At 40.7% G+C, this 18,818-nt stretch overlaps 1 protein-coding gene across 2 annotated transcripts; it reads right to left on the bottom strand.

Annotated features, from left to right (window-relative positions):
* Nucleotides 1-5,231: 5,231 nt before the first annotated feature.
* exoc3l2a (exocyst complex component 3-like 2a) lies at nucleotides 5,232-18,397 on the bottom strand. Of its 2 annotated transcripts, XM_063488258.1 has the most exons (14): nucleotides 18,251-18,397; nucleotides 14,992-15,563; nucleotides 12,932-13,155; nucleotides 12,422-12,499; nucleotides 11,752-12,319; nucleotides 11,550-11,664; nucleotides 11,355-11,465; nucleotides 11,175-11,275; nucleotides 10,945-11,055; nucleotides 10,715-10,850; nucleotides 9,510-9,632; nucleotides 9,251-9,406; nucleotides 7,799-7,920; nucleotides 5,232-6,583 (listed from the first exon to the last, which is right to left on the bottom strand). In XM_063488258.1, exons 2-14 carry the CDS (start codon nucleotides 15,537-15,539, stop codon nucleotides 6,268-6,270), a joined length of 2,709 nt encoding a protein of 902 aa, XP_063344328.1. In that variant the 5' UTR covers nucleotides 15,540-15,563; nucleotides 18,251-18,397; the 3' UTR covers nucleotides 5,232-6,267. The 2 variants fall into 2 exon arrangements, with proteins under 2 accessions (XP_063344328.1, XP_063344327.1); XM_063488257.1 differs by having other exon boundaries at nucleotides 11,752-12,499.
* Between the last annotated feature and the right edge of the window lie 421 nt (nucleotides 18,398-18,818).

Below are 18,818 nucleotides of genomic sequence, written 5' to 3'. Positions count from 1 at the left end.
AAGTGCGCGGATCAGACCAGTACTTCAGTAAGCAGTCATATCAGTCCAGACTGAGTTATGAGCACTCATTTAGAGAGGAAAAAACAAACACTGGAATGAATTGTCTAGACTAAATCAAACCCAGTGCCCGGAGCTGAGCCAAAACAAATGCCATTCTTGACAACACAATCTTAAGGGGTGTTTTTTCTTCTTTTGCTTCTTTTTTAATAGAAAGCAGAGTGCTGCTTGAGAAACAAAAAGAAAAACTTCTAACTGTCAAAAGTGCATGACAGTGTGAACAAAGACAGGGTACAGCTTGCTTCCAAAAACAAACAGCAAATACAGCCAGATGGATTTTCCATTGCAGAGCTGTGTTAATGAGAGGAAGCAGAGGAGTGCTTCCCAGGGATTGCATTGTGAACCCGTGCACCACTCCACCTTAACTGCTTGATCGAGGGAAACCTCCTAGAGTTTGGCCCTCATTCTTACCTGCCCTTCTCAGTCAGAGATGGTAATCCCCACATGGGATCACTTGAAAACAGCCGTCCAGCATCCGCTTTCAGCCTGCTATATAAGAGGATGTCTGATAATGCTCTTAGGTATATGTATGACTCAAAAGCTGAACTGCCAAACTTAACAGTTAGTTGATGCCAACTCCACTTAATGTTCTTCCTGTTCTGGCCTACAAATTCGTGGAACATATTTAAAAAAAAAAATGCACAGTGCAGTCCAAGGTCAGAAATATCCGAGAGCTATTGTGGGTAAACATCTTGAAGAAATATTTAGATATGTCTGAAATCTTTTTTTAACACATGTATGAGTCTTTGTTGCATTCGCAGTCTTGGAACTGATCATACAAAGTCTTAAATCAAACACATGTCGTTAGCTTGAAGGTGGTACACCTCTCTCTGGCTGCTCATCATGGAAACCAATAAAAGTGGGGCAAAGGAGATAAACAGCCCACTGTTTATCTTCCATCTGCAATAGAGTCTGTTGTCTATCCCAACTCTTATGAACGGAGAGGCGGGGTACACCCTGGAGAAGTTTGCTAGTGTGTCAGAGGGATAATGCATAGAGATACACAACCGTTTGTGCTCACATTTACACTTACAGCAAATTTAGAATCACCATTTAAACTCACATTCATGTCTTTGAAATGCGGGAGGAAGCTAGAATGTCCGCAGGGCTCTCTCCTAAAGACCAATAACAGGAAGAAAAAAGGACCGCATCCAAAACTTGTTCGCACTTTGACTCTGTTTTGACAGAAAGGTGAAAACCCAGTGAAATCCTAACTCTAACAGGTTGTCTAAAGAAATAAAAAGGACAAAGACGTGTGTTCAGAGTTTGATTTTTGCATTTGTTAGCTGATGGGGAACATTTCTCTAGACTCACCTTTAATCAGGATTTCTTTGGTTTTTTTTGACATAGCTGCTTTGAAATCCAGTCATGATGTTTCTTTCAGTATACTTATGTTCATAAATTCTATGTGTAAAAGACATTCTGCGTATAAAAAAAGTATCTCTGGCTCTCTTCCACAGTTTGTCTTTCTTCCCGTTTCCCTCCTCTCATCCTCAGCAGGTCGTAACCAGGGTCTGGTTATGCTGGAGGTTTCTTCCTGTTAAAAAGGAGTTTTTCCTTTCCATTGTCGCTAAGTGCTTGCTCATAGGAGGTCATGGGATTGTTGGGCTTTTCTCTGTATTATAGTAGAGTCTTTACCATATAAAGCGTCCTGGGGAGACAGTTTTTGTGTCTGGAAAAGCACAAAAACAGTGCTATAGAAATTGAATTGAATTGAATTTGATTGACCTGAAAAATTTCTAGTAAAACTTAAACAATACTTTAGTTAAACCACTTGTATTAAAGTTGAAAGTCTAATCACAGTACCACAGTGGCTGCGGTACTGTAGGAAAGCTACAAAAAAACAATTTCATCAGACTACCACCACAGCTGCCCTAAATTAAATATACATTTTAGTGGAGCAGGTTGAGTTTTATAACAGCTACAGTGTGTCCCAGAATGGTGACTCGGATCTTTGTCAGTGTCATGTAGCGTGGGGTTTCTGCTGAATTTTGAGTTTTGTCGTTAATTTTGGATTCCTGTGTTTATGATGTTTTGAGATTTGTATTCTGTTCATGTACTTGTTATTTCCTCGTTAGTTTCTTAGTTTTAGCTTTGCTATTGTCTGCGGTCTTGTCTCTGTTTGGGGTTAGAGTTACAGTTTATATTCAGTTCATTGAGTTTCAGTTTATCCTGCCTCCTCTGCGTCCCCATGTCTTGTTGTTTAGTCTCTGGCTCTGTGTTATGTTACTTCCTGTTTTATTTTGGTAGTCTTCTGTCCCTTATATCTTGCCTTTAGAGTTTTTTTTTCCTTTATCCCCTTATCCCTTTGCTGTGTGTTTACCCACCTGTTCCTCATTCCCCTAATTAGCCTTTTGTGTGTGTATATATAGCTTTAGCCCTCCCTTTGTCCTTGTTATGTCATACTGTTGTCTTTACTCTGTCTATTTGTAATTCCTCATTCCTAGTGTTTTTCATGGAGCTCTAGTCTTTAGTTGAACATTGTTTTGCCACCATCTACTTATACCAGCCTTAATAAATGGCCCATTATTTATTTACTACTGCTCTTTCACTCTCCATCTATACATTTGTGTCCTTGCTTCATCACACTCCAACATGACTGTCAGACGGGCAGTAGTAATAGTGCTGTTACTATTTTCTATATTATCATTTTAGAGTTATTTGGTTTTATAATAAAACCACTGTTTTAAGACTTTTTTTTTTTTTTACTATACTTACAGATCAGAAAACAGAAAAGGCAAATGTATGCAATCAGAGAGCATACCACTAACTACTGTACAGTCCAATAAAGTCACACTGCACACATTCAGCAGCCACTTTATTACTTACACCTGTCAAAACAAGCTGCTGATGTTCAAACTGAACGTCAGGACGAAAGGTGAGTGAAAGTGGCGTGGTTGTTGGTCTGAGTGCTGATCTACTTGACTCTAATGGATTTTCCCACACAATGAGGCAATGGTACAAAAATGACCAAATATCTTATGAGCCACAGTTGTCTGGTTGAAAATAACTTTTTGAAAATGCGCAACAAATCAACACAGTAAGAAATATCTTTACTACTGAACAATACATGGAAACCATAGCACTGAGTATAAAAAACTGATTTGAGAGCTGCATTAATAGTAGTGACAAAGACTGTTCTACTGTGAGGTTAGTGGCAAAGTGGAGAGGATTCTTACTTTTTATCTGAAAACATGTCTGCAGGACTAAATGTGTTGTTTTCTGTCAATATTTCCAAATGGAATACAAGGTTATTATTGAATAATTAGTAGTCGTTTTTAATGATCAGAAATTGAAATGAATCAGTGTGAAGCAGCAAGTTTATATGTGAATGTAAATTTACCAAAAGCACTTAAAATAAACTTGCTGGATCGTGTCGTGTGACCACCCTTTACTACACTGACCTTACTGCGGTAAGGGGACATGGAGATGGCCAAACATCTGCAGGTCCATGCTTTTCAAATAAATATATCCCACCACCTGCTGTGAAATCCCACACGCTCACGGCAAACCTCCCAAGTTATTTCAAAGCACATGGCCACTCATTCAGAATTCAAATACAGATCCTCTGAGAGGTCGGCATGTAGAATGACCCCTGCTGGGGCTGGCCAACTTTGTTATGGTAAGCCCACGAGCAGCTCAGACATGAAAAAGCTCAGCGGCAGCAGCAGAAGGGAAGTTCCCTCCTAGTGCATAACGTAAACTTGGCTCCAATAAAAGCATCCGTTGGCACCTCAGCGGACAACAGGAAATCTTTGTTTAGTAAAAAACATCCCGTTGTTGGCCCCGGGTTGGATGACCCTTCTTGTTGCAAGACAGTGTAGTCGTTGTTCTTGAGCTCCATATTTAAAGCTCTGTTTACTGAACAAAGCAGCCTTACTCTTAAGATAAACAACAAAGACTTTATGTGTAGGTGGGCGTATATGCGTTGACTACATAGATTGTGTGTCGGTCCAATGCCTGTTTGTCAGAGTACCACTTGGTATGTATTGTTTAACATAGCGCTAGACAGCATGTCTGACCCTCCAGTGATCAGGGGTCACAGCACCTAAAGTTAGAAGCTGGCAGAGTAACTGACTAAGAGCATATCCATTCTAACAGTTACTCAGTTTCTATCGGATTTCTCAGACTTTTTAAAGTCTAATTTAGTGCTCTGTTCTGATAAATGATGATATTTTATTAGACCACTCCGAGAACAAGCTAACTTCAATCATTTCTTCCTAAAAACCATCACTGTGTCTTTTAGACCCCATCCCTGCTGCTTAATAAAGTTCCACCATTAATTAATGCTTCAATTGTAAATATGATTAACTTATCTTTATTATCAGGCCATGTACCACAGGTTTTTGAGGTGCCAGTAAATAACCTTCTAGGCGTGACTCCTCTGCTTCCTTAATACCAGATCACCCTAACAGATCCCTGAAAAGTCTTCAGTTAATCCAGAATTGGAGCTATAAAAAGAAACCATGTGTTTCCCATATTAGCTTCTTTTCATTGGCTCTCTGTTAAATTCACAGTTGAATTTGAAACCTTTCCCCACACACTCAGGCTCTGAAAGGTCACACAACACCTTATTTTCCTAACAGAGCACCTTGTTCTCAGACTGGTGGCTTAGGTGCGGTTCCCAGATTTGATAAAAGTTTAGTCAGAAGCCGAGCATTATTAAGCCGTCTGTGGGACCGGCTCCCGGTTTGGATTCAGAAAATTCACCGTCACTGCTTTTGAAACTTTTGTTTTTGATCAAACCTATAGTTAGTGATGCATCAGGTGATTCTGAACCATTCCTTAGTGACACTGCAATAGGCATAGGCTGCTGTGGGGTTTCCCATGATGCAGTTCCTTCTACACTATTTTTTGCACTCTCTGTATGTTTATACAGTACTGCTGCATTTAATAAATAATAATTACTAAACACTGTCTCTCCTGCTCCAACCAACTGCATCCGATTCGCTGCCCCTCGCTGAGTCTTCCTGTTAAAATTGGGTTTTTCCTTTTCGTTTTCGCCAAGTGGTTGAGGTAGGGGTTTGTGTGATTGCTATAAAATTAAAACTGAACTCAACTGAAGCACGTCAGTACGTAGAACACATTCCATTTTTTACCTGAAATGCAAAACAGAATTTGAACCCACAATGACAGAGCTGCTGAATCACTTTACTCGACCCAGTCAATGGGCTTTTATTATGTTTCCAGCAATAGATCCATTTCATTCACAGTGACACAACAGATTTCCATAAAATTAATATGCAGTACTAAGAAAACATTGTAAAAGTAAAATGTAAATGGAGGATGTTTTGAAGAAAATAAAGCAATTTTGCATTTTTCTTTATTAGTTTAATTCAAAGTGCAGTCATGAAAAAACACCAATGCCAATAAAACTGCACCACTTTAGTTTGATCAAAGGATCTTGGAGACCTTGCCACAGTTATTTTATGACTTCTTTCATGTTATTCCCGACTCAAAGAGCAATGAATGTTTGGCCCAAATCTGACCCACCTCATTGGATTTGGTGCAAATCTGACTTCTGCAGCTCAGCCACAGGTCCACTTTATCTTATATCCACATTTGTAACACTCACAAAATTTGCCAGTTATATTGGTAAGTGTCAGAATGATCCCAGATTAGGTCCAAATGTTCAGGACCCTTTGTTTTTCTTATCACTAAAGCCAGCATCATATTGGCCTAATTGCACGCAGCAGAATGACTTTTTAACAGATCAGGTATCTGGATAAGAAGCAAACAGCTAAACAACAGCAAGTGTCTTTAACTTTTTATGCACAGTACTATACATCCATATGCTCTATATACCAGAGAAAGGGTATATATCATTGGGTAAATATATGCTGAAGAGCAGACATTGTAAATCATATTGAAGTTTTTTGTGCAATGATAATTAAGAAATAAAGGCTGAAAAACTAAGGAACATGATGTTACATTCAGAGGATATATTCTTTTTTGTTTACTTCTGTAGACGTGTAAATAAACAGCAAAGTACTGTAAATCATGGTGAGTTATTAAAATACACAGTTTGTTTCACCGTTAAAGCAAAAGCAAACACGAGGAAATGGAGAATTGTCACTGAGGATGTACAGTATGTGCAGTACCTGAGGTTTTTTTAAGTGGCTGGTGACAAAATCAGTTTTGGTCAAGGTGCATGTACATCTCATCTTCGCAGTTTGCCTGTGACTACTCTCCTAGCACAAACACTAGTAGCTAGTCTTCTCTGTGAAGTTTAGTCGCATCTTCCTTATTCTCTGCAGGCTGAGGTGTAGCGTTCCTGATGCTTACTCTGCCTCTCCGTCTTGGTCGGTGCTCTGAGAACCAGTTGGAGACGGTCATGGCGAGGCGGAGGAAACCCAGGCTGATGCAGTGCACCTCTGAGGTGATGGGAATATCGGAAAAGAGGGCGTGGTCCCGGCACATGAGGGCGCTGCTGCATTCAAAATCTTTGACGACATTGAGGATCTCCTGTCGCTCTGCCTGCCGCATCATCCCTCGAACATTCAGCAGGGTGGAGACATGCTTCTTCCTGCAAAGAGGAAGGATACAGGGAGGACGGAGGATAAATGGGTATTAATCGGAAATTAGATCTGTGTGGTGTTGTCAAGAAGTGCCATGATGCCAAGTAACGGTCATTTTCTCTGAGTCACTGTGTTCACTTCTGGGAAGGACAGAAAATTCAGTGGCCTTCTAAAATTTTGCATGGTGATGGTTTTAAATCATATTGGGTCTACTTAAATTTACAAGCTTCATTTAAACTTAAACTTAACTTTAACACTGAATAAGCTAAAAACAAGAAGCACTTGTGTATGTAAACTTTTAATTAATTTAAAAATTAATGGATAACAACAATAATTATATTTTAGCATTAAAAATATCATTTTTAATGCTCTTGTGTAAACTGGTGGATTAACCATTACAGAATTAAAAAAAACAATTTAAAGAAAATGATTTTGATAACTACCAGCAGCTGTGGCATAAACCTTACATTGGGTGGTGATCTAATAAAATTGTTAAGCACTGTATTTTATTTATCATTGGATTTTTTCATACTTTTTATCCACAATGTGTAGACACAGCCGTATGTGCATGATGTGACTCCTAAGGTAGATAAATAAAAGACTCAGAAAACTCCGGGAAATCCTGCATTTGATCTCCTGAAAGACCTGCGGGTCTGTCATAAGGTACAAACAAATGCAGCAAGTTAATGTGTCTCTAGGTCTGAACTGCTACTTTTTCTCTTCTCTTCCACACCTTTCTCTCTCTGATTCAAAGAGTGGCACCAGTCTGTCTCCTGCAGGATGGCAGGAACAGGAAGTATTCGGCAGCAGCTTCCTGTCTGTTCCTTGGAGGGTTATGCGTCACGTGCATTAGGTCGAAAACCGTCACTAATGTGAGTCTTAATCTGTGCACAAACAGGCTGGAACTCCCCCCCAGAGGCTTGTCTGCTTCATCCATTCTCAAAACAGACCCGCACCGCTCCAAAAATAGCAAAGTTAATGTAGATATGTTTCCGCGCTCCTTTTCCTTGTTTTGATCCATTGCAACAAAAAAACATATGCAGGCTTACATTTTTCTTGTTTTAGCGCAGTGCCAAAAACAACACAGCGAATGTGTAGCAGTAAGCATAAAAGAATATAGGACCTTTGGGAGGGACTGGTGCAGTGAGCATCTGTTTTATAGATGTTTCCTGGTTGTAACATTTCAAGACTGTTCATTTGTGAGGGGGAAAAAAAATCCTTACCGTATATCTGGAAATTCTTTCACCAGGACAGCCACCTCCATTTGGATGGAGGGCGTGTCCTCCAGGAGAATGATGTCAGCAAGGTGACAGATGATGCTGTCCAGCCAGGAGGAGCTTGATTCCTGAGGCAGAGAAGAGGCAACAATTCATTCACAGGAAACTCAGGACTACAAGGTAAATCAAGTACTTTGAACGTCAGTGAGACTACAAAAGTAGCATATAAATGCAAGTACGCTACACAAATAAATACAAATCTGTCAAGTTGTCCAGCTGTGTTTTTGTTTGAACTTATGATGTGGTTTGGGCACTTAGTTCTGGTGATTACACCTAAAATACCTCAAATACAGTGGATGAAATTTTAAAACACATAAAAGGCTAAAGGCTGGCATGTATTGTTAGATATAAAAGTCATAAAAGATTCTGCAGACATCTTTGGTCACCGTTTACAAGACACATGAATGTGCAAAAGTTTCAAAGAAAAACAGTGAGCGAAAGACGAGACATTGGATGGACAGAATGAGAAGAGCACAAATGGACTGCAAGAAGACGCGAGTTCCACTTATTTATTATCATTGCCCATCCAAATGACCTCTTCTTAAGTCTTAATGTGTTTTTCAGGCAAGAAGTGACAAGCAGTTTAGTGAACAATGAAACCCACAGAGGAAGCACAGGTTAATGCCTCTGGAGGCCAAACACTTAGGAATTTGATTAGTGAATACCAGACCTCAACCTCTGCTTTCCCAGTTCTTGTTTTTTTCTCAGGAACACTGAGGAAAAGAGAGGTTGCTTGCCACTCACTAAAAATAACAACGTCTTTTTTTGGTGGTCGTTAAAAACTCATCCTCCCCCCCAATGCTCCCAAGTTCCCAGTTTCCACAGAAACTTCATCCCGCTCCTCAGCGAAAAAGGCCATCAAGGCCATTCCAGAGCCACATCAAAGTGCGCCAGCTGACAGGAACAGGAAGTTTCCTCCGAACACAGCAGCTTCCTGTTGTCAGCTGAGGTGACGGACACTTGTTTGAACTTGTAGATAGAAAGGGGGCAAATGCCATGCCGTCAGGCCTCGTTGTTTGACTCCCTCTTCCCCACTTTGGCAAGTGCTAACGTAAGCCCAGTTCATCCATCTCCATCTCACTGACGGCAGCCATTTTTCAGAGCTCAGTCCTGTATCAACACTGTCTGAGTTATTCCTGACCTAGGAAATTCCAGAGTCAGGCTCCAGTCACAGCCGGCACACTCTTTCCCCCTCCCCGTTCCAAGTTTTTGAGAATCAGCACTTTGGATCTGTTTGTGCTCCCCGGAAACATAACCACTACTTGTGTCTTGGACTCTGTGAATTTCCTTCTCCATATTTGGAGACCATTAGCACTCTAAAATATATTTTTCTTTTCCACACTAACACAGTCTAATAAAAAAAAAAAATTATGTTTTGTGTCTGCAGACCAGACTTACCAGATCCTTAAAGAGTCCTTTGAGCTGCTTGGCCTCATCTTGCAGGCGGAAAGCCATCCTCTTCCTCATCTTGGAGGATGTGCACATGAGGCGTCCCCTCATAATGGCTCTCACATACTCCACTAGGACCCGCCGGTGCACCTCACCCACCAGTGTCTGTCAGTCATAACAGCAATTGTAGATTAGCTATAGTTTTATATAGTTTCATACCTTTATACATTGAAAATATTATCGACTACAATTTCAAACGTGTATTGACCTGATAGGGTGGAGAGTCCATCCTTCTAAATTTCTTGAAGTGTTGTTTAATACTGGCTTCAATAGCCTCGAAGGCCTCTGTGTTGTTCAACCACTTTCTCTTCATCAGTTTGTCAAAGAAGGGCTAGAAAGTTAACAGACAAAGTACAGATTAAGAACAGATTTAGGTTTGGTAAACCTAACCAAGGAAGGAAAACGGCAGATTAGCCTGGGTAAAAGACCGAAAGTGAGGCACACAACGACGTGTGCTGCTGGCAAAGTTTCTGGGCTGCCTTTCCTCATAACAGCCATCCCTCAAGAGTCTCTCCATCAAAAGCAATGCATTATCAGGGACTGTAACATCTAGTCCTTTTAACTGAATTAGTGTGGATGGTTTTATTACTTGAAATTTCAGATATAGGAATGAGGTAAAGACTGTACTTTATACTCATTGTTTATTATTATTGTTATTATTATTATTATCATCATCATCATGTTGGACAGTTGTATTTATTAGCTGTTTTTGTCTAAACAGCTAACGAAACAGCTAACGAAACAGCTAATGATACAGCTAAACAGCTGTGTGTACACAAAACACTTCTGCCCGAGATACTGACTTCATGTATTACATGCAAGTTCTCCATATAATTCAGTGTATTATCAAAATAATAAAAGACACAAGTATGTGACCAGCAACTTGGCTACAAAAAATACTGTTTTGTTTTAGCTTACCTGTCATGAACACAAATCTGCCAGAAACTTGTTCAGAACTAATCATAAGTAAACTCACTGAAATGAATTTGTGCTTTGTACCAAAAGCATAACCTTCAACCACTAAAACTATTTTTCTTTTCAGGAATGCAAGTAAATAACTGTAATTTTGTATCTTAACCTGATAAATAATAATGTGCTTTAATGTTTTTTTCTTTTTGTACAGTAAATTGAAAAATTCTTTGATAAGAAAAATAATTATATTTTAGCATTAAAATATAATATTATTGAAGAGCTTGTGCATACTGGTGGAGCAACCATTGCACTAACACACACAATGATTTTGCCAATTACCATTACAGTACTGTTAATTTAGGGTAGCTGTGGCACAAACCTTACATTGGGTGATGCTCTCATAAATTTGTTAAGCACAGCACATCTGGGTCATGATCGTAATTATGTTTCCGGAAAACCATCTTTAATGGCTCAGATGAATCTTGCCACTGTCCTACTCACTCTGATGTGGTCAAATAGCCTGTCAGTCAGCACCCTCACTGACTGGTTGATGATCCTGTCCAATGAGGAGTTGGCTTTCTGTGCAGATTCCTCACTGCCCTGTGGGTCACACTGCCTGCAGCGGTCCACAAAGGATCTACACATTACACAAGAAATATGACACTTCAGTTTAGCTTCTGTAGCTTTTTTAGAAAATGTTCAGATATGAAGTTTCACTGATCTTTGCCAACCTAAGAGGAGGGCAGCAGTTAACCAGAGCTATGGTCCTTGAAACATATCCGTCTCCACGGTCTCCAAATTCTGCCTGACTGTCATGAAACATCTCCACCTTCCTCTGGAAACTGAATGCATAGAGGTTTTATAAGAACACTTTGAATCCAAATACTCTCTCTCTCTTTCTCAGTAGATAGATATATAGATATGATTTAACAGCTATAACCTTAAACTACTGTCCACACACCTGTAAATGAAGTCAGCCAATCCAATGAGACTGCAGCGAGCCACTCTTGCTCCTAGAAACTGGTTCACAGATGTAGATCTGTCCAAATCCACCTTTACCCTCTGAAATTTTAAAAGACATGAGTGATAAGACAGAGGTTTCATTCAAGGAAAATGTTACTGAAATACTACAGCTTTGTACCTGGATTACTGAGCATGCTAGGTGAGACTGATACTCCTCTATGTGCAAAGTCTGGGCCCATCGCCTCTCCTCTTCATCCAGCACATGGATCAGCTCTGTTGTCACCTTATCCTGAAAATTGAAAAAGCAGGAAATTTAAATGCATCTTTTATCCACATTTTCCCAGCAATAGACATTCAAACACTCTTTTCTCACCCTGACTACACTAATGCAGTCTTGTTCCAGCCTATCCACTGTCTCTTGAGGCAGAATACCATCCAGTGTGCTGTAGTTGATGGGCGTGGTGGTCCCGATAGTTCCTAGAACATCCCTGGTGGGAAAGAATTAATGTAAAAATGTAACTAGTAATAAAAGCTTGTTGTGTGTGTTGTTATTGGAGCAGGCAATCATTATCAACCTGTTGTAGATGTTGTAGAACCAGTCAAGTAGTGAGTATACGTCTGTGATCTGCAGTGGGCCACTGGTAATAGTGCGAAGACGTTTGGCCACAGCTCGATGGTAACTTTCCACATACACCTGGAAGGCTGCAAACTCCTCTGGGTAAATGGATATAGCGTTCCTTCTCGCTGCATCCAGATCATCCACCATTCGACACTTCAGGCGCTCCAGGTATGAGGCCAACTGGCCTGCTTGGGTGTCTACCTGATGTGGCAGGCTCCAGTCTGCAGCCTCCGCTACAGCCTGCCTCCACTTCATCTTCAGTCGCCGGGGACGCTGGCTGGGCTGGATGCGGGGGACCTCTTGCTCTGGCTTAGTCTCCTCCCTCAGAGCCCAGGCAGCATCAGCATGCTCCTCCTGTTGGATTACCAGCACCACCAGACCAAGGTTGGGGCCAGCACTAGGCTGGCGGAGTGACTCCCGCACCACATCCCACATCTCCTTCTGAAGCGCTTCATACAGGAGCTCCACATCCTTAGCTTTTCTCCGGCTTGAGTCCAAAGTCGCATTAGAGCTGAGGGACTCATCTAAGGAAGAGGACAAAGGCAACATGCTGGGTGGAGTACTGGGACACAGGGTAGGAGTGAGGGTAGGAGGAGTTGTGTTTGGCAGGAGAGACAGGAGCTCACACTCTCGCTCCAGTTCCTGAATGTGTGTGTCAGCCAGGAGAAGGTCCCTGTGATTGACCAGCTGTAAGATCTCCAGAACTGTGGGAAACCAGAAGAGAAACATAAGTTTAGAGGTAATAGGTTTAGTGGCAAATATGTTAATGAACGTATCTCATTCAGCAGCTGTGCATGTACCTGGCTGACAAACTCGCCTGTTTGTTGCAGGTTTGTCTGCACATTCCTCTGTTCCTGATAAAATTCCCTGCCGGAGTCTCCAAACAGTAGCTGGACTGAATTATCTAGAGGAAGCTGGGGAACATTTCTGACCCTACTTCCTCTCCTTTTCAGCCTGATGGTAAGTGAACGCAGTGGCTCCCAAGTGAAAAGTTTTAACCTCATCAAGGGGTTGTCTAGGTTTCAACAACTGCTGTTGAAGTTTGACCTGAAATATTATCTAATGTAATGTAGATTCATTGCTAAAGTCTCCAGGGTCACTTGGAAAGTAATTTTTTTCGACTTCTTAATTATTACCTGAGAGGGGCTCTCTGGTTTTCACTACTGGATCCTCTGCCTCCTCCTCCATTTCCTCCTCTGCCTCTTGGGATGCCTTGTCTGACATGGATTCCCTCTTTAGCTTGCCCAGACTGACCATCCTGAGGAAGGATGATCGCCTGGAAGTCTCTCCCTCGTTGCCTACGCTCAGGTCTCCACAGGGCAGGCTTTCTCTGCGCTCCTCCTTCCGTCGACCTGTGAAGCTGCAGAGCATCCACAGCAACGACAAAGAGCATAAATCATGGCCCTAAATGATGCAAGGACTTTTAATGAGTGCATGAGGTTTGTATTGTCCTGTACGGAATTCCTAGGAAAATCTGTGCTTTGAGTGCCACACATTCACACAGTGTTGCTGCCGTGTGTGGCTACCTCATCTAAAAATAGTCCCATTGAGTGAGGACAGCAAGTACACAACATGCCACTGAAAAACAAAAGAGGTTCCTTAGATCAACAAGTTACCACAGCAAATTACACAACCGCTTAGGAAATAAGGACACTATATGTTATTCTGTCACTGACCAGTAAACAGGACTTTTATTCTCAGTCGCTGAAAAACTATTTTTTAACCTTGTGTCATTAATGCAATCAAAAGCATCATATGAGTCCAATGAGCATAGAGTTGCTTCACATAAGTGACATACAGTTGTCATCAGAAGTTTACATGGCCGTGAATATCACGGTAATTTGGGGGCTGGATTTCTTTGAAATGTCCTTTTTCCAGTCCTACATCTTTAATGACTTAAAAATTAACCAAAAATTGTTTGCACAATTTTTCTTTAGTTTTGGATTTTCTCTAATCCACACAGGGTCAAAGGTATATACAGGCTTAAATAAATAAAGATGCCCCCACTAATATTTGTTGCTTAGATAGTTGCGCCTGAACGTCTGATCACCAACAAGCTCCTGGCATAATTCTTGCTGGATATTTGACCCGTACTTTTGGCAGAATTAGTAAAAAAAAAATTTCAATTGGTTGGTTTCCTGGCACAAATCCATGAGGTCTGGGATTTGGGAAGGCCATGCCAGAAGCTTAATGTTACCCTGTTCCAGAACCATTTTTAATGTGCGTTTGGCATTATTGTCCCATTGGAACACCCAGTTGTGTCAAGGTTTAAGCATCTAGCTGTTAATTTGGTAAATGGTAAATGGACTGGTTCTTATGTAGTGGTTTTCTACTCTACTCGAGCACTCAAAGCAAACAGTAGCTTACCAATGCTGAACGCTGAACACTGGCACAGGTTTGAAAGCCTCTTCCAAACGTACCTCTTTTAACTGTGACTCAGTCTTGTCTTGTCTGACAATAAAACTTTCCCACAAGGCATTTGGCTCGTCCATATAGGGAGCTACACATTTCTACAAATGGATTAACCCTGAAATGTAAAACTTGCTTCACTGTGGACAGTTATGCCAGCAGCTTTCCTGGGTTATGGTTAGGGATGTTTCTGAATATTCTAACCAATTTTTATTTTTATAACTTGTGCTTGGGCACAGCTCTTTCAAATGATGATCTCAGAATCTGCAGTTATGTAGAAATGACCAACAGACCTTCCCAGCTTAAATTTACGTAAATTTAGAGTTCTTATTAATCATCTTTTGCCACAGACTTCTCTGGATTTTCCCATTGTTATGAGTATTAGTTAATCCCATGTGTGCTGTGAGCTTTGAAACACATCCTTTTTGTGCTGACAAAGATAAAGTACCAGTTGTAGTCAATGGTGATCACTAATGAGAAGTTAGTAGGCCTTGGCAAGTTAAAAGACATTCAGTGGGCCTTCAGTGTCACCTATTAAAAGATTCAAGTGAGTGTATGAATATATTTTAGCCTATATGTATACGTTTGGCCCTGTGTGGATGTGACAAAATCCAATATAAATTCAAATTTGTACACCTAAAGTGCAAAAGCATGCTGCACAATGATTACACCTGGGAAAAAAGAACATTTAGGTCAATGATGAGTGAATGTAAACGCCAAACCACAACTGTACCACAGGTTAAATTGTTTAAAAACTGCTTTCTTTCTACTCCAAATCTCTCCTCACCGAAGCAGGGTCATTATTCCCTCTGAGCTCCTGCGTAGTCCTTTTCTTTTCTCTTTCTCTGCTGGTAGTGTATTTGAATCTCCAGGGCTGTAGTGTGGGGTGCTGTTCCCCCATACACTCCGTCCTGATATGCGGAGCCCCTTTCCCAATTTTCCAAGGGTCTTAAGGGGAGACACTCCACAGATCCGCTCAAGGGTCCCCCGCAGTGGCTTCACTTTAGGATTCCCTGCCCCGTGTTTCCCAGCATTTACCTCGTTCTCCTCCTCTTCACCATCACAGGAGGACTTCAGCTGGAGGTTACCCTTGACCTCCCCCATAATGAGGCCCATGCCACCTCTGTTCCTGTCATCATCATCATCCAGGTCCACATCCTCAAAGGGGTTCAGGTTCTTGTTTAGATCCTTCAGTTCATTAAGCTCCTTCAGGTCCTTGAGCTCGTTCAAGTCCCTGATGTCTAAGTCCAGGCGAGGCAGAATCAGTTCACCGTTCACTCTGGGGAACTCGTGGCAGCTCTTGGATCTTCCCGGGAGTTTCTTCAGAATGGGCATGGTTGCATTTAATACGTTAACAAACTGCAAAACAAAGATAATGTGTAAGATCTAGGAAAAATGTTTTCTTTTCTTTTCTTTTAATTTTGATTTTTGTTTGTAATTTTATGGAAATACTTAGGATGGAACAACTGGGATAAAACACAACCTACAGAGATCTGTCAACATTACCCACAGTTAACATTAACTAGGACATGAGTACCACACATACCCGGGCTATAACCAACCAAGATAAGAGCAAAATAATATAATTTCATGCCCCAAAGAATTCAGAAACAGTCCTGGATCAGAGGTTTCATTTCAAACTACTTATAAGTGAACTCATTTTAAACTAAAAGTTAAAATAACTTTAAATGACATTTTTTATTTAAGAGTTGGTTTGTGAAGTTTTGTCAGTTCTAATGTAAGGTAAATGGTAAATGGCCTGTATTTGTATAGCGTTTTACTTAGTCCCTAAGGACCCCAAAGTGCTTTACACTACATTCACCCATTCACACACAGGTGATGGCAAGCTACATTGTAGCCATAGCTGCCCTGGGGCGCACTGACAGAGGCAAGGCTGCCGGACACTGGCACCACCTCTGACCACCACCAGTAGGCAACGGGTAAAGTGTCTTGCCCAAGGACACAACGACCGAGACTGTCGGAGCCGGGGCTTGAACCGGCAACCTTCCGATTACAAGACAAACTGCCAACTCCTGAGCCAGGTGATGAAACTGAGTTTTTGCTGTTCTTCTTGGCCCGATTTACACCTTAGTGACAAAACAGTTTCCAGGGAAACACAAATAGTCAGTTTCATACCGAGAATCCTGGTAGTGTCACATTAGTTTCAAATATACGAGTATGTGACAAATTAAAGGAAAAAAGTAGAACTTTTGATCCCTAAAGAGATGGGATCTGGTGACTCTGTGGTGGGCAAGTTATTGACAAAGTTCTGGAGCCACTCGTCACCTTGTAGGGAATTGTCACTCCACATCACAGCAAAATGTTCACCTTTATCCCTCTATGAAACATTTCTGTCCTGGTGGGAGTGACAAAAAGCCAAAGCGACAACAATAGGGCATTAGAGCTCCCTGAATACTTTCATGTGAAATATATTTGACCTTCATAGTAAGCAGAACACAACACAATGGGTAGTGTATATCCTATAGTAGTGCTGTTATTGTGCTCTCTAGTGCTAGAGTATCCTTTTGAAGAATGCCGTTTCATCCCCCGAACAAGACTTAGAGAAAAGAAGCTAAGGTGCTGTTCAGGTGATATGTAGTGGCTAATATACGCAAGACTGCACACAGCCCTGGGTGGGATATTGGAGAGAAACAGGACAGCTAGTTCTTAAGTGCTTAAGTAACTTTACTACTTATTAAGGTATCTAAAGATTGTTTGTCACTTTCAGTTTAAAAAAAAAAATCAAGTCATTGTGCTGTTATACGTAGAAAACATAAAATTGTCTGCTCTCATGCTTTGCATATTCAATGAGCAATTCAGATTTTTTTACAGAATCTTAAAAAGTAATGAAGGCAAAAAGCACCCCCTGCTGACTCAACATTCTATTAACACTAGGCCTACAGTAGATGCGACTGATATATAATTTTATTGCTGTTTTTGTCTGACTCTCCCTTTTTTCTGCTTTGGCTGTTTTTCATTATTGTGTTCTTTTTGTCTTATGATGTGGTCATAATATTTCATATGATTACTTGTGGTCAGATGTGGTGGTTACTTTTTTGGAACCCAGGAGTATGTTTTTCTTTCATTTGTACTTTTTCATTAATTCAGTATGTATACTTTGTTTCACTTCCACTATAATGAGAGGCTACTGCTTCATGATCAAGAACAAGAAACAGTGTTTAGTTTCATACCGCATGCGCTGCTGAAAAAACACTTTAGGTGCTTTAATAGTGACTAAAGCTTGTACGGTATCATGCCAAGCTCATTTCAGTCAGTTTTTACTCGTTATATGGACTTCATTTTTAAATAATGACATTGGATAGAACAAATAGTAGCAGGGGAACAATTTTTTTTTTTTGCTTTGATGGCAGTGAAAGAGAGTTTTCCTTTTGTTTGTTCATCTTTGTTCCGGCCAACAGAAACAGCCAAACTCCAGACAGTGATAACAATTGATCTTTTGTTAGTAAAAATTCAGAACAATGACTCTAGTTGAGATGGTTACTATGATGCATTGGCATTTGAATCCTTTAGTGTCTACATGGAAAAATAATACTGAATGTTCATGATGAAGAAAGGAGACGAGTAGGAATGGTATTTATCAGCTGTGTCTTTTTTAAGAAGATGACCTCAAAGTTCATAAAATCAGTGTGACTGGCAAACTCTCAAAAGCTAGACATCAGCATTGTATTACACTTAGCAACTGGTGGGTTGATCAAATATGAATTGTGTATGAATTTTTTCCTTGATATTCTTTCTTGATTTTTCTAAGCTGTTTATTTGTTTGTTTGTTTGTGTAATTAGCCAGGATAGGGAAACTCTTCCAAAAAATGAAAAAAGTAAAGGAGGAACGGTGAATCAGTTTTGAGGTTTTTTACTAAACACAAAAATGACTACCCAACTTTAAGTATATATGTTGCAGACAGAGGTGGTGAAAAACAGGCAAACACAATGATTTCCACATAAAAACAATCATTTGAACTTAAATCTCTATCACAATGGAAACAGTCAGTATGAAATAATAAATGATTGCAGAGGATCAGACTTACCTGATGACGATGCCTTGCTGTGTTTCAGTCCAATGTCATCCTGGAGTGTGTTGGCTAAATGAGCTGCCAGGCTGTAGAGTGTCTGTGATGAGTGTGAGAGCGTGTCTGAAAGTCCTCACTGACTCAAGAGAGCAATGTTGCTGCCTGCGGTTTCCTGATTTCCTGCGGTTTACCCTATTGTGGTTGAAGGTGATATGTTTTCCTGAGGAAAGGCTTGTCCCGTCCTTTCTCCCCCCCACCACCACCCTGTCCTGATCAGCCCCCCGCACCTTGGGGACCCTTCTAATTACACTAATTGTATTGACCTTAAGGTGAAGGAGGACAACACATCCCCATGTTGTGTTCTACGGTTGTGAATATCTCTACAATCTCTCTGTGTTTGTGAGTGTGGCTTCAGTAGAAAACATAAAATGCGGATTATTCATTGTCAACAGCCATGAGGAAAAAGTCCCGTTCTTGCACTCTTACTTGAACGTCTTTGCATTACTGCAAAGTTTTAAGTTCATCATAGCCACGACAGAAGTCTAATGCAGGACAGAACAATTGAAGAATGCAGTGAGTTTGTGGA

Source organism: Pelmatolapia mariae, linkage group LG10_11 (assembly GCF_036321145.2).
Source record: "Pelmatolapia mariae isolate MD_Pm_ZW linkage group LG10_11, Pm_UMD_F_2, whole genome shotgun sequence".
Lineage (NCBI taxonomy): Eukaryota > Metazoa > Chordata > Actinopteri > Cichliformes > Cichlidae > Pelmatolapia > Pelmatolapia mariae.
The sequence above is the reverse complement of the archived record's forward strand: the minus strand, read 5'-3'. Positions and strand labels throughout refer to the sequence as shown.

Bases quoted from the DNA above. Each gene is read 5' to 3' on its own strand.
- exoc3l2a (XM_063488257.1), bottom strand. From the start codon at position 15,539: ATGCCCATTCTGAAGAAACTCCCGGGAAGATCCAAGAGCTGCCACGAG. The intron at 11,665-11,751 runs GTTGATAATGAT...CTTTCCCACCAG, and splicing joins TTCTACAACATCTACAACAG to GGATGTTCTAGGAACTATCG. The intron at 7,921-9,250 runs GTAAGTCTGGTC...TCTCTGCCTCAG, and splicing joins AAGGACTCTTTAAGGATCTG to GAATCAAGCTCCTCCTGGCT.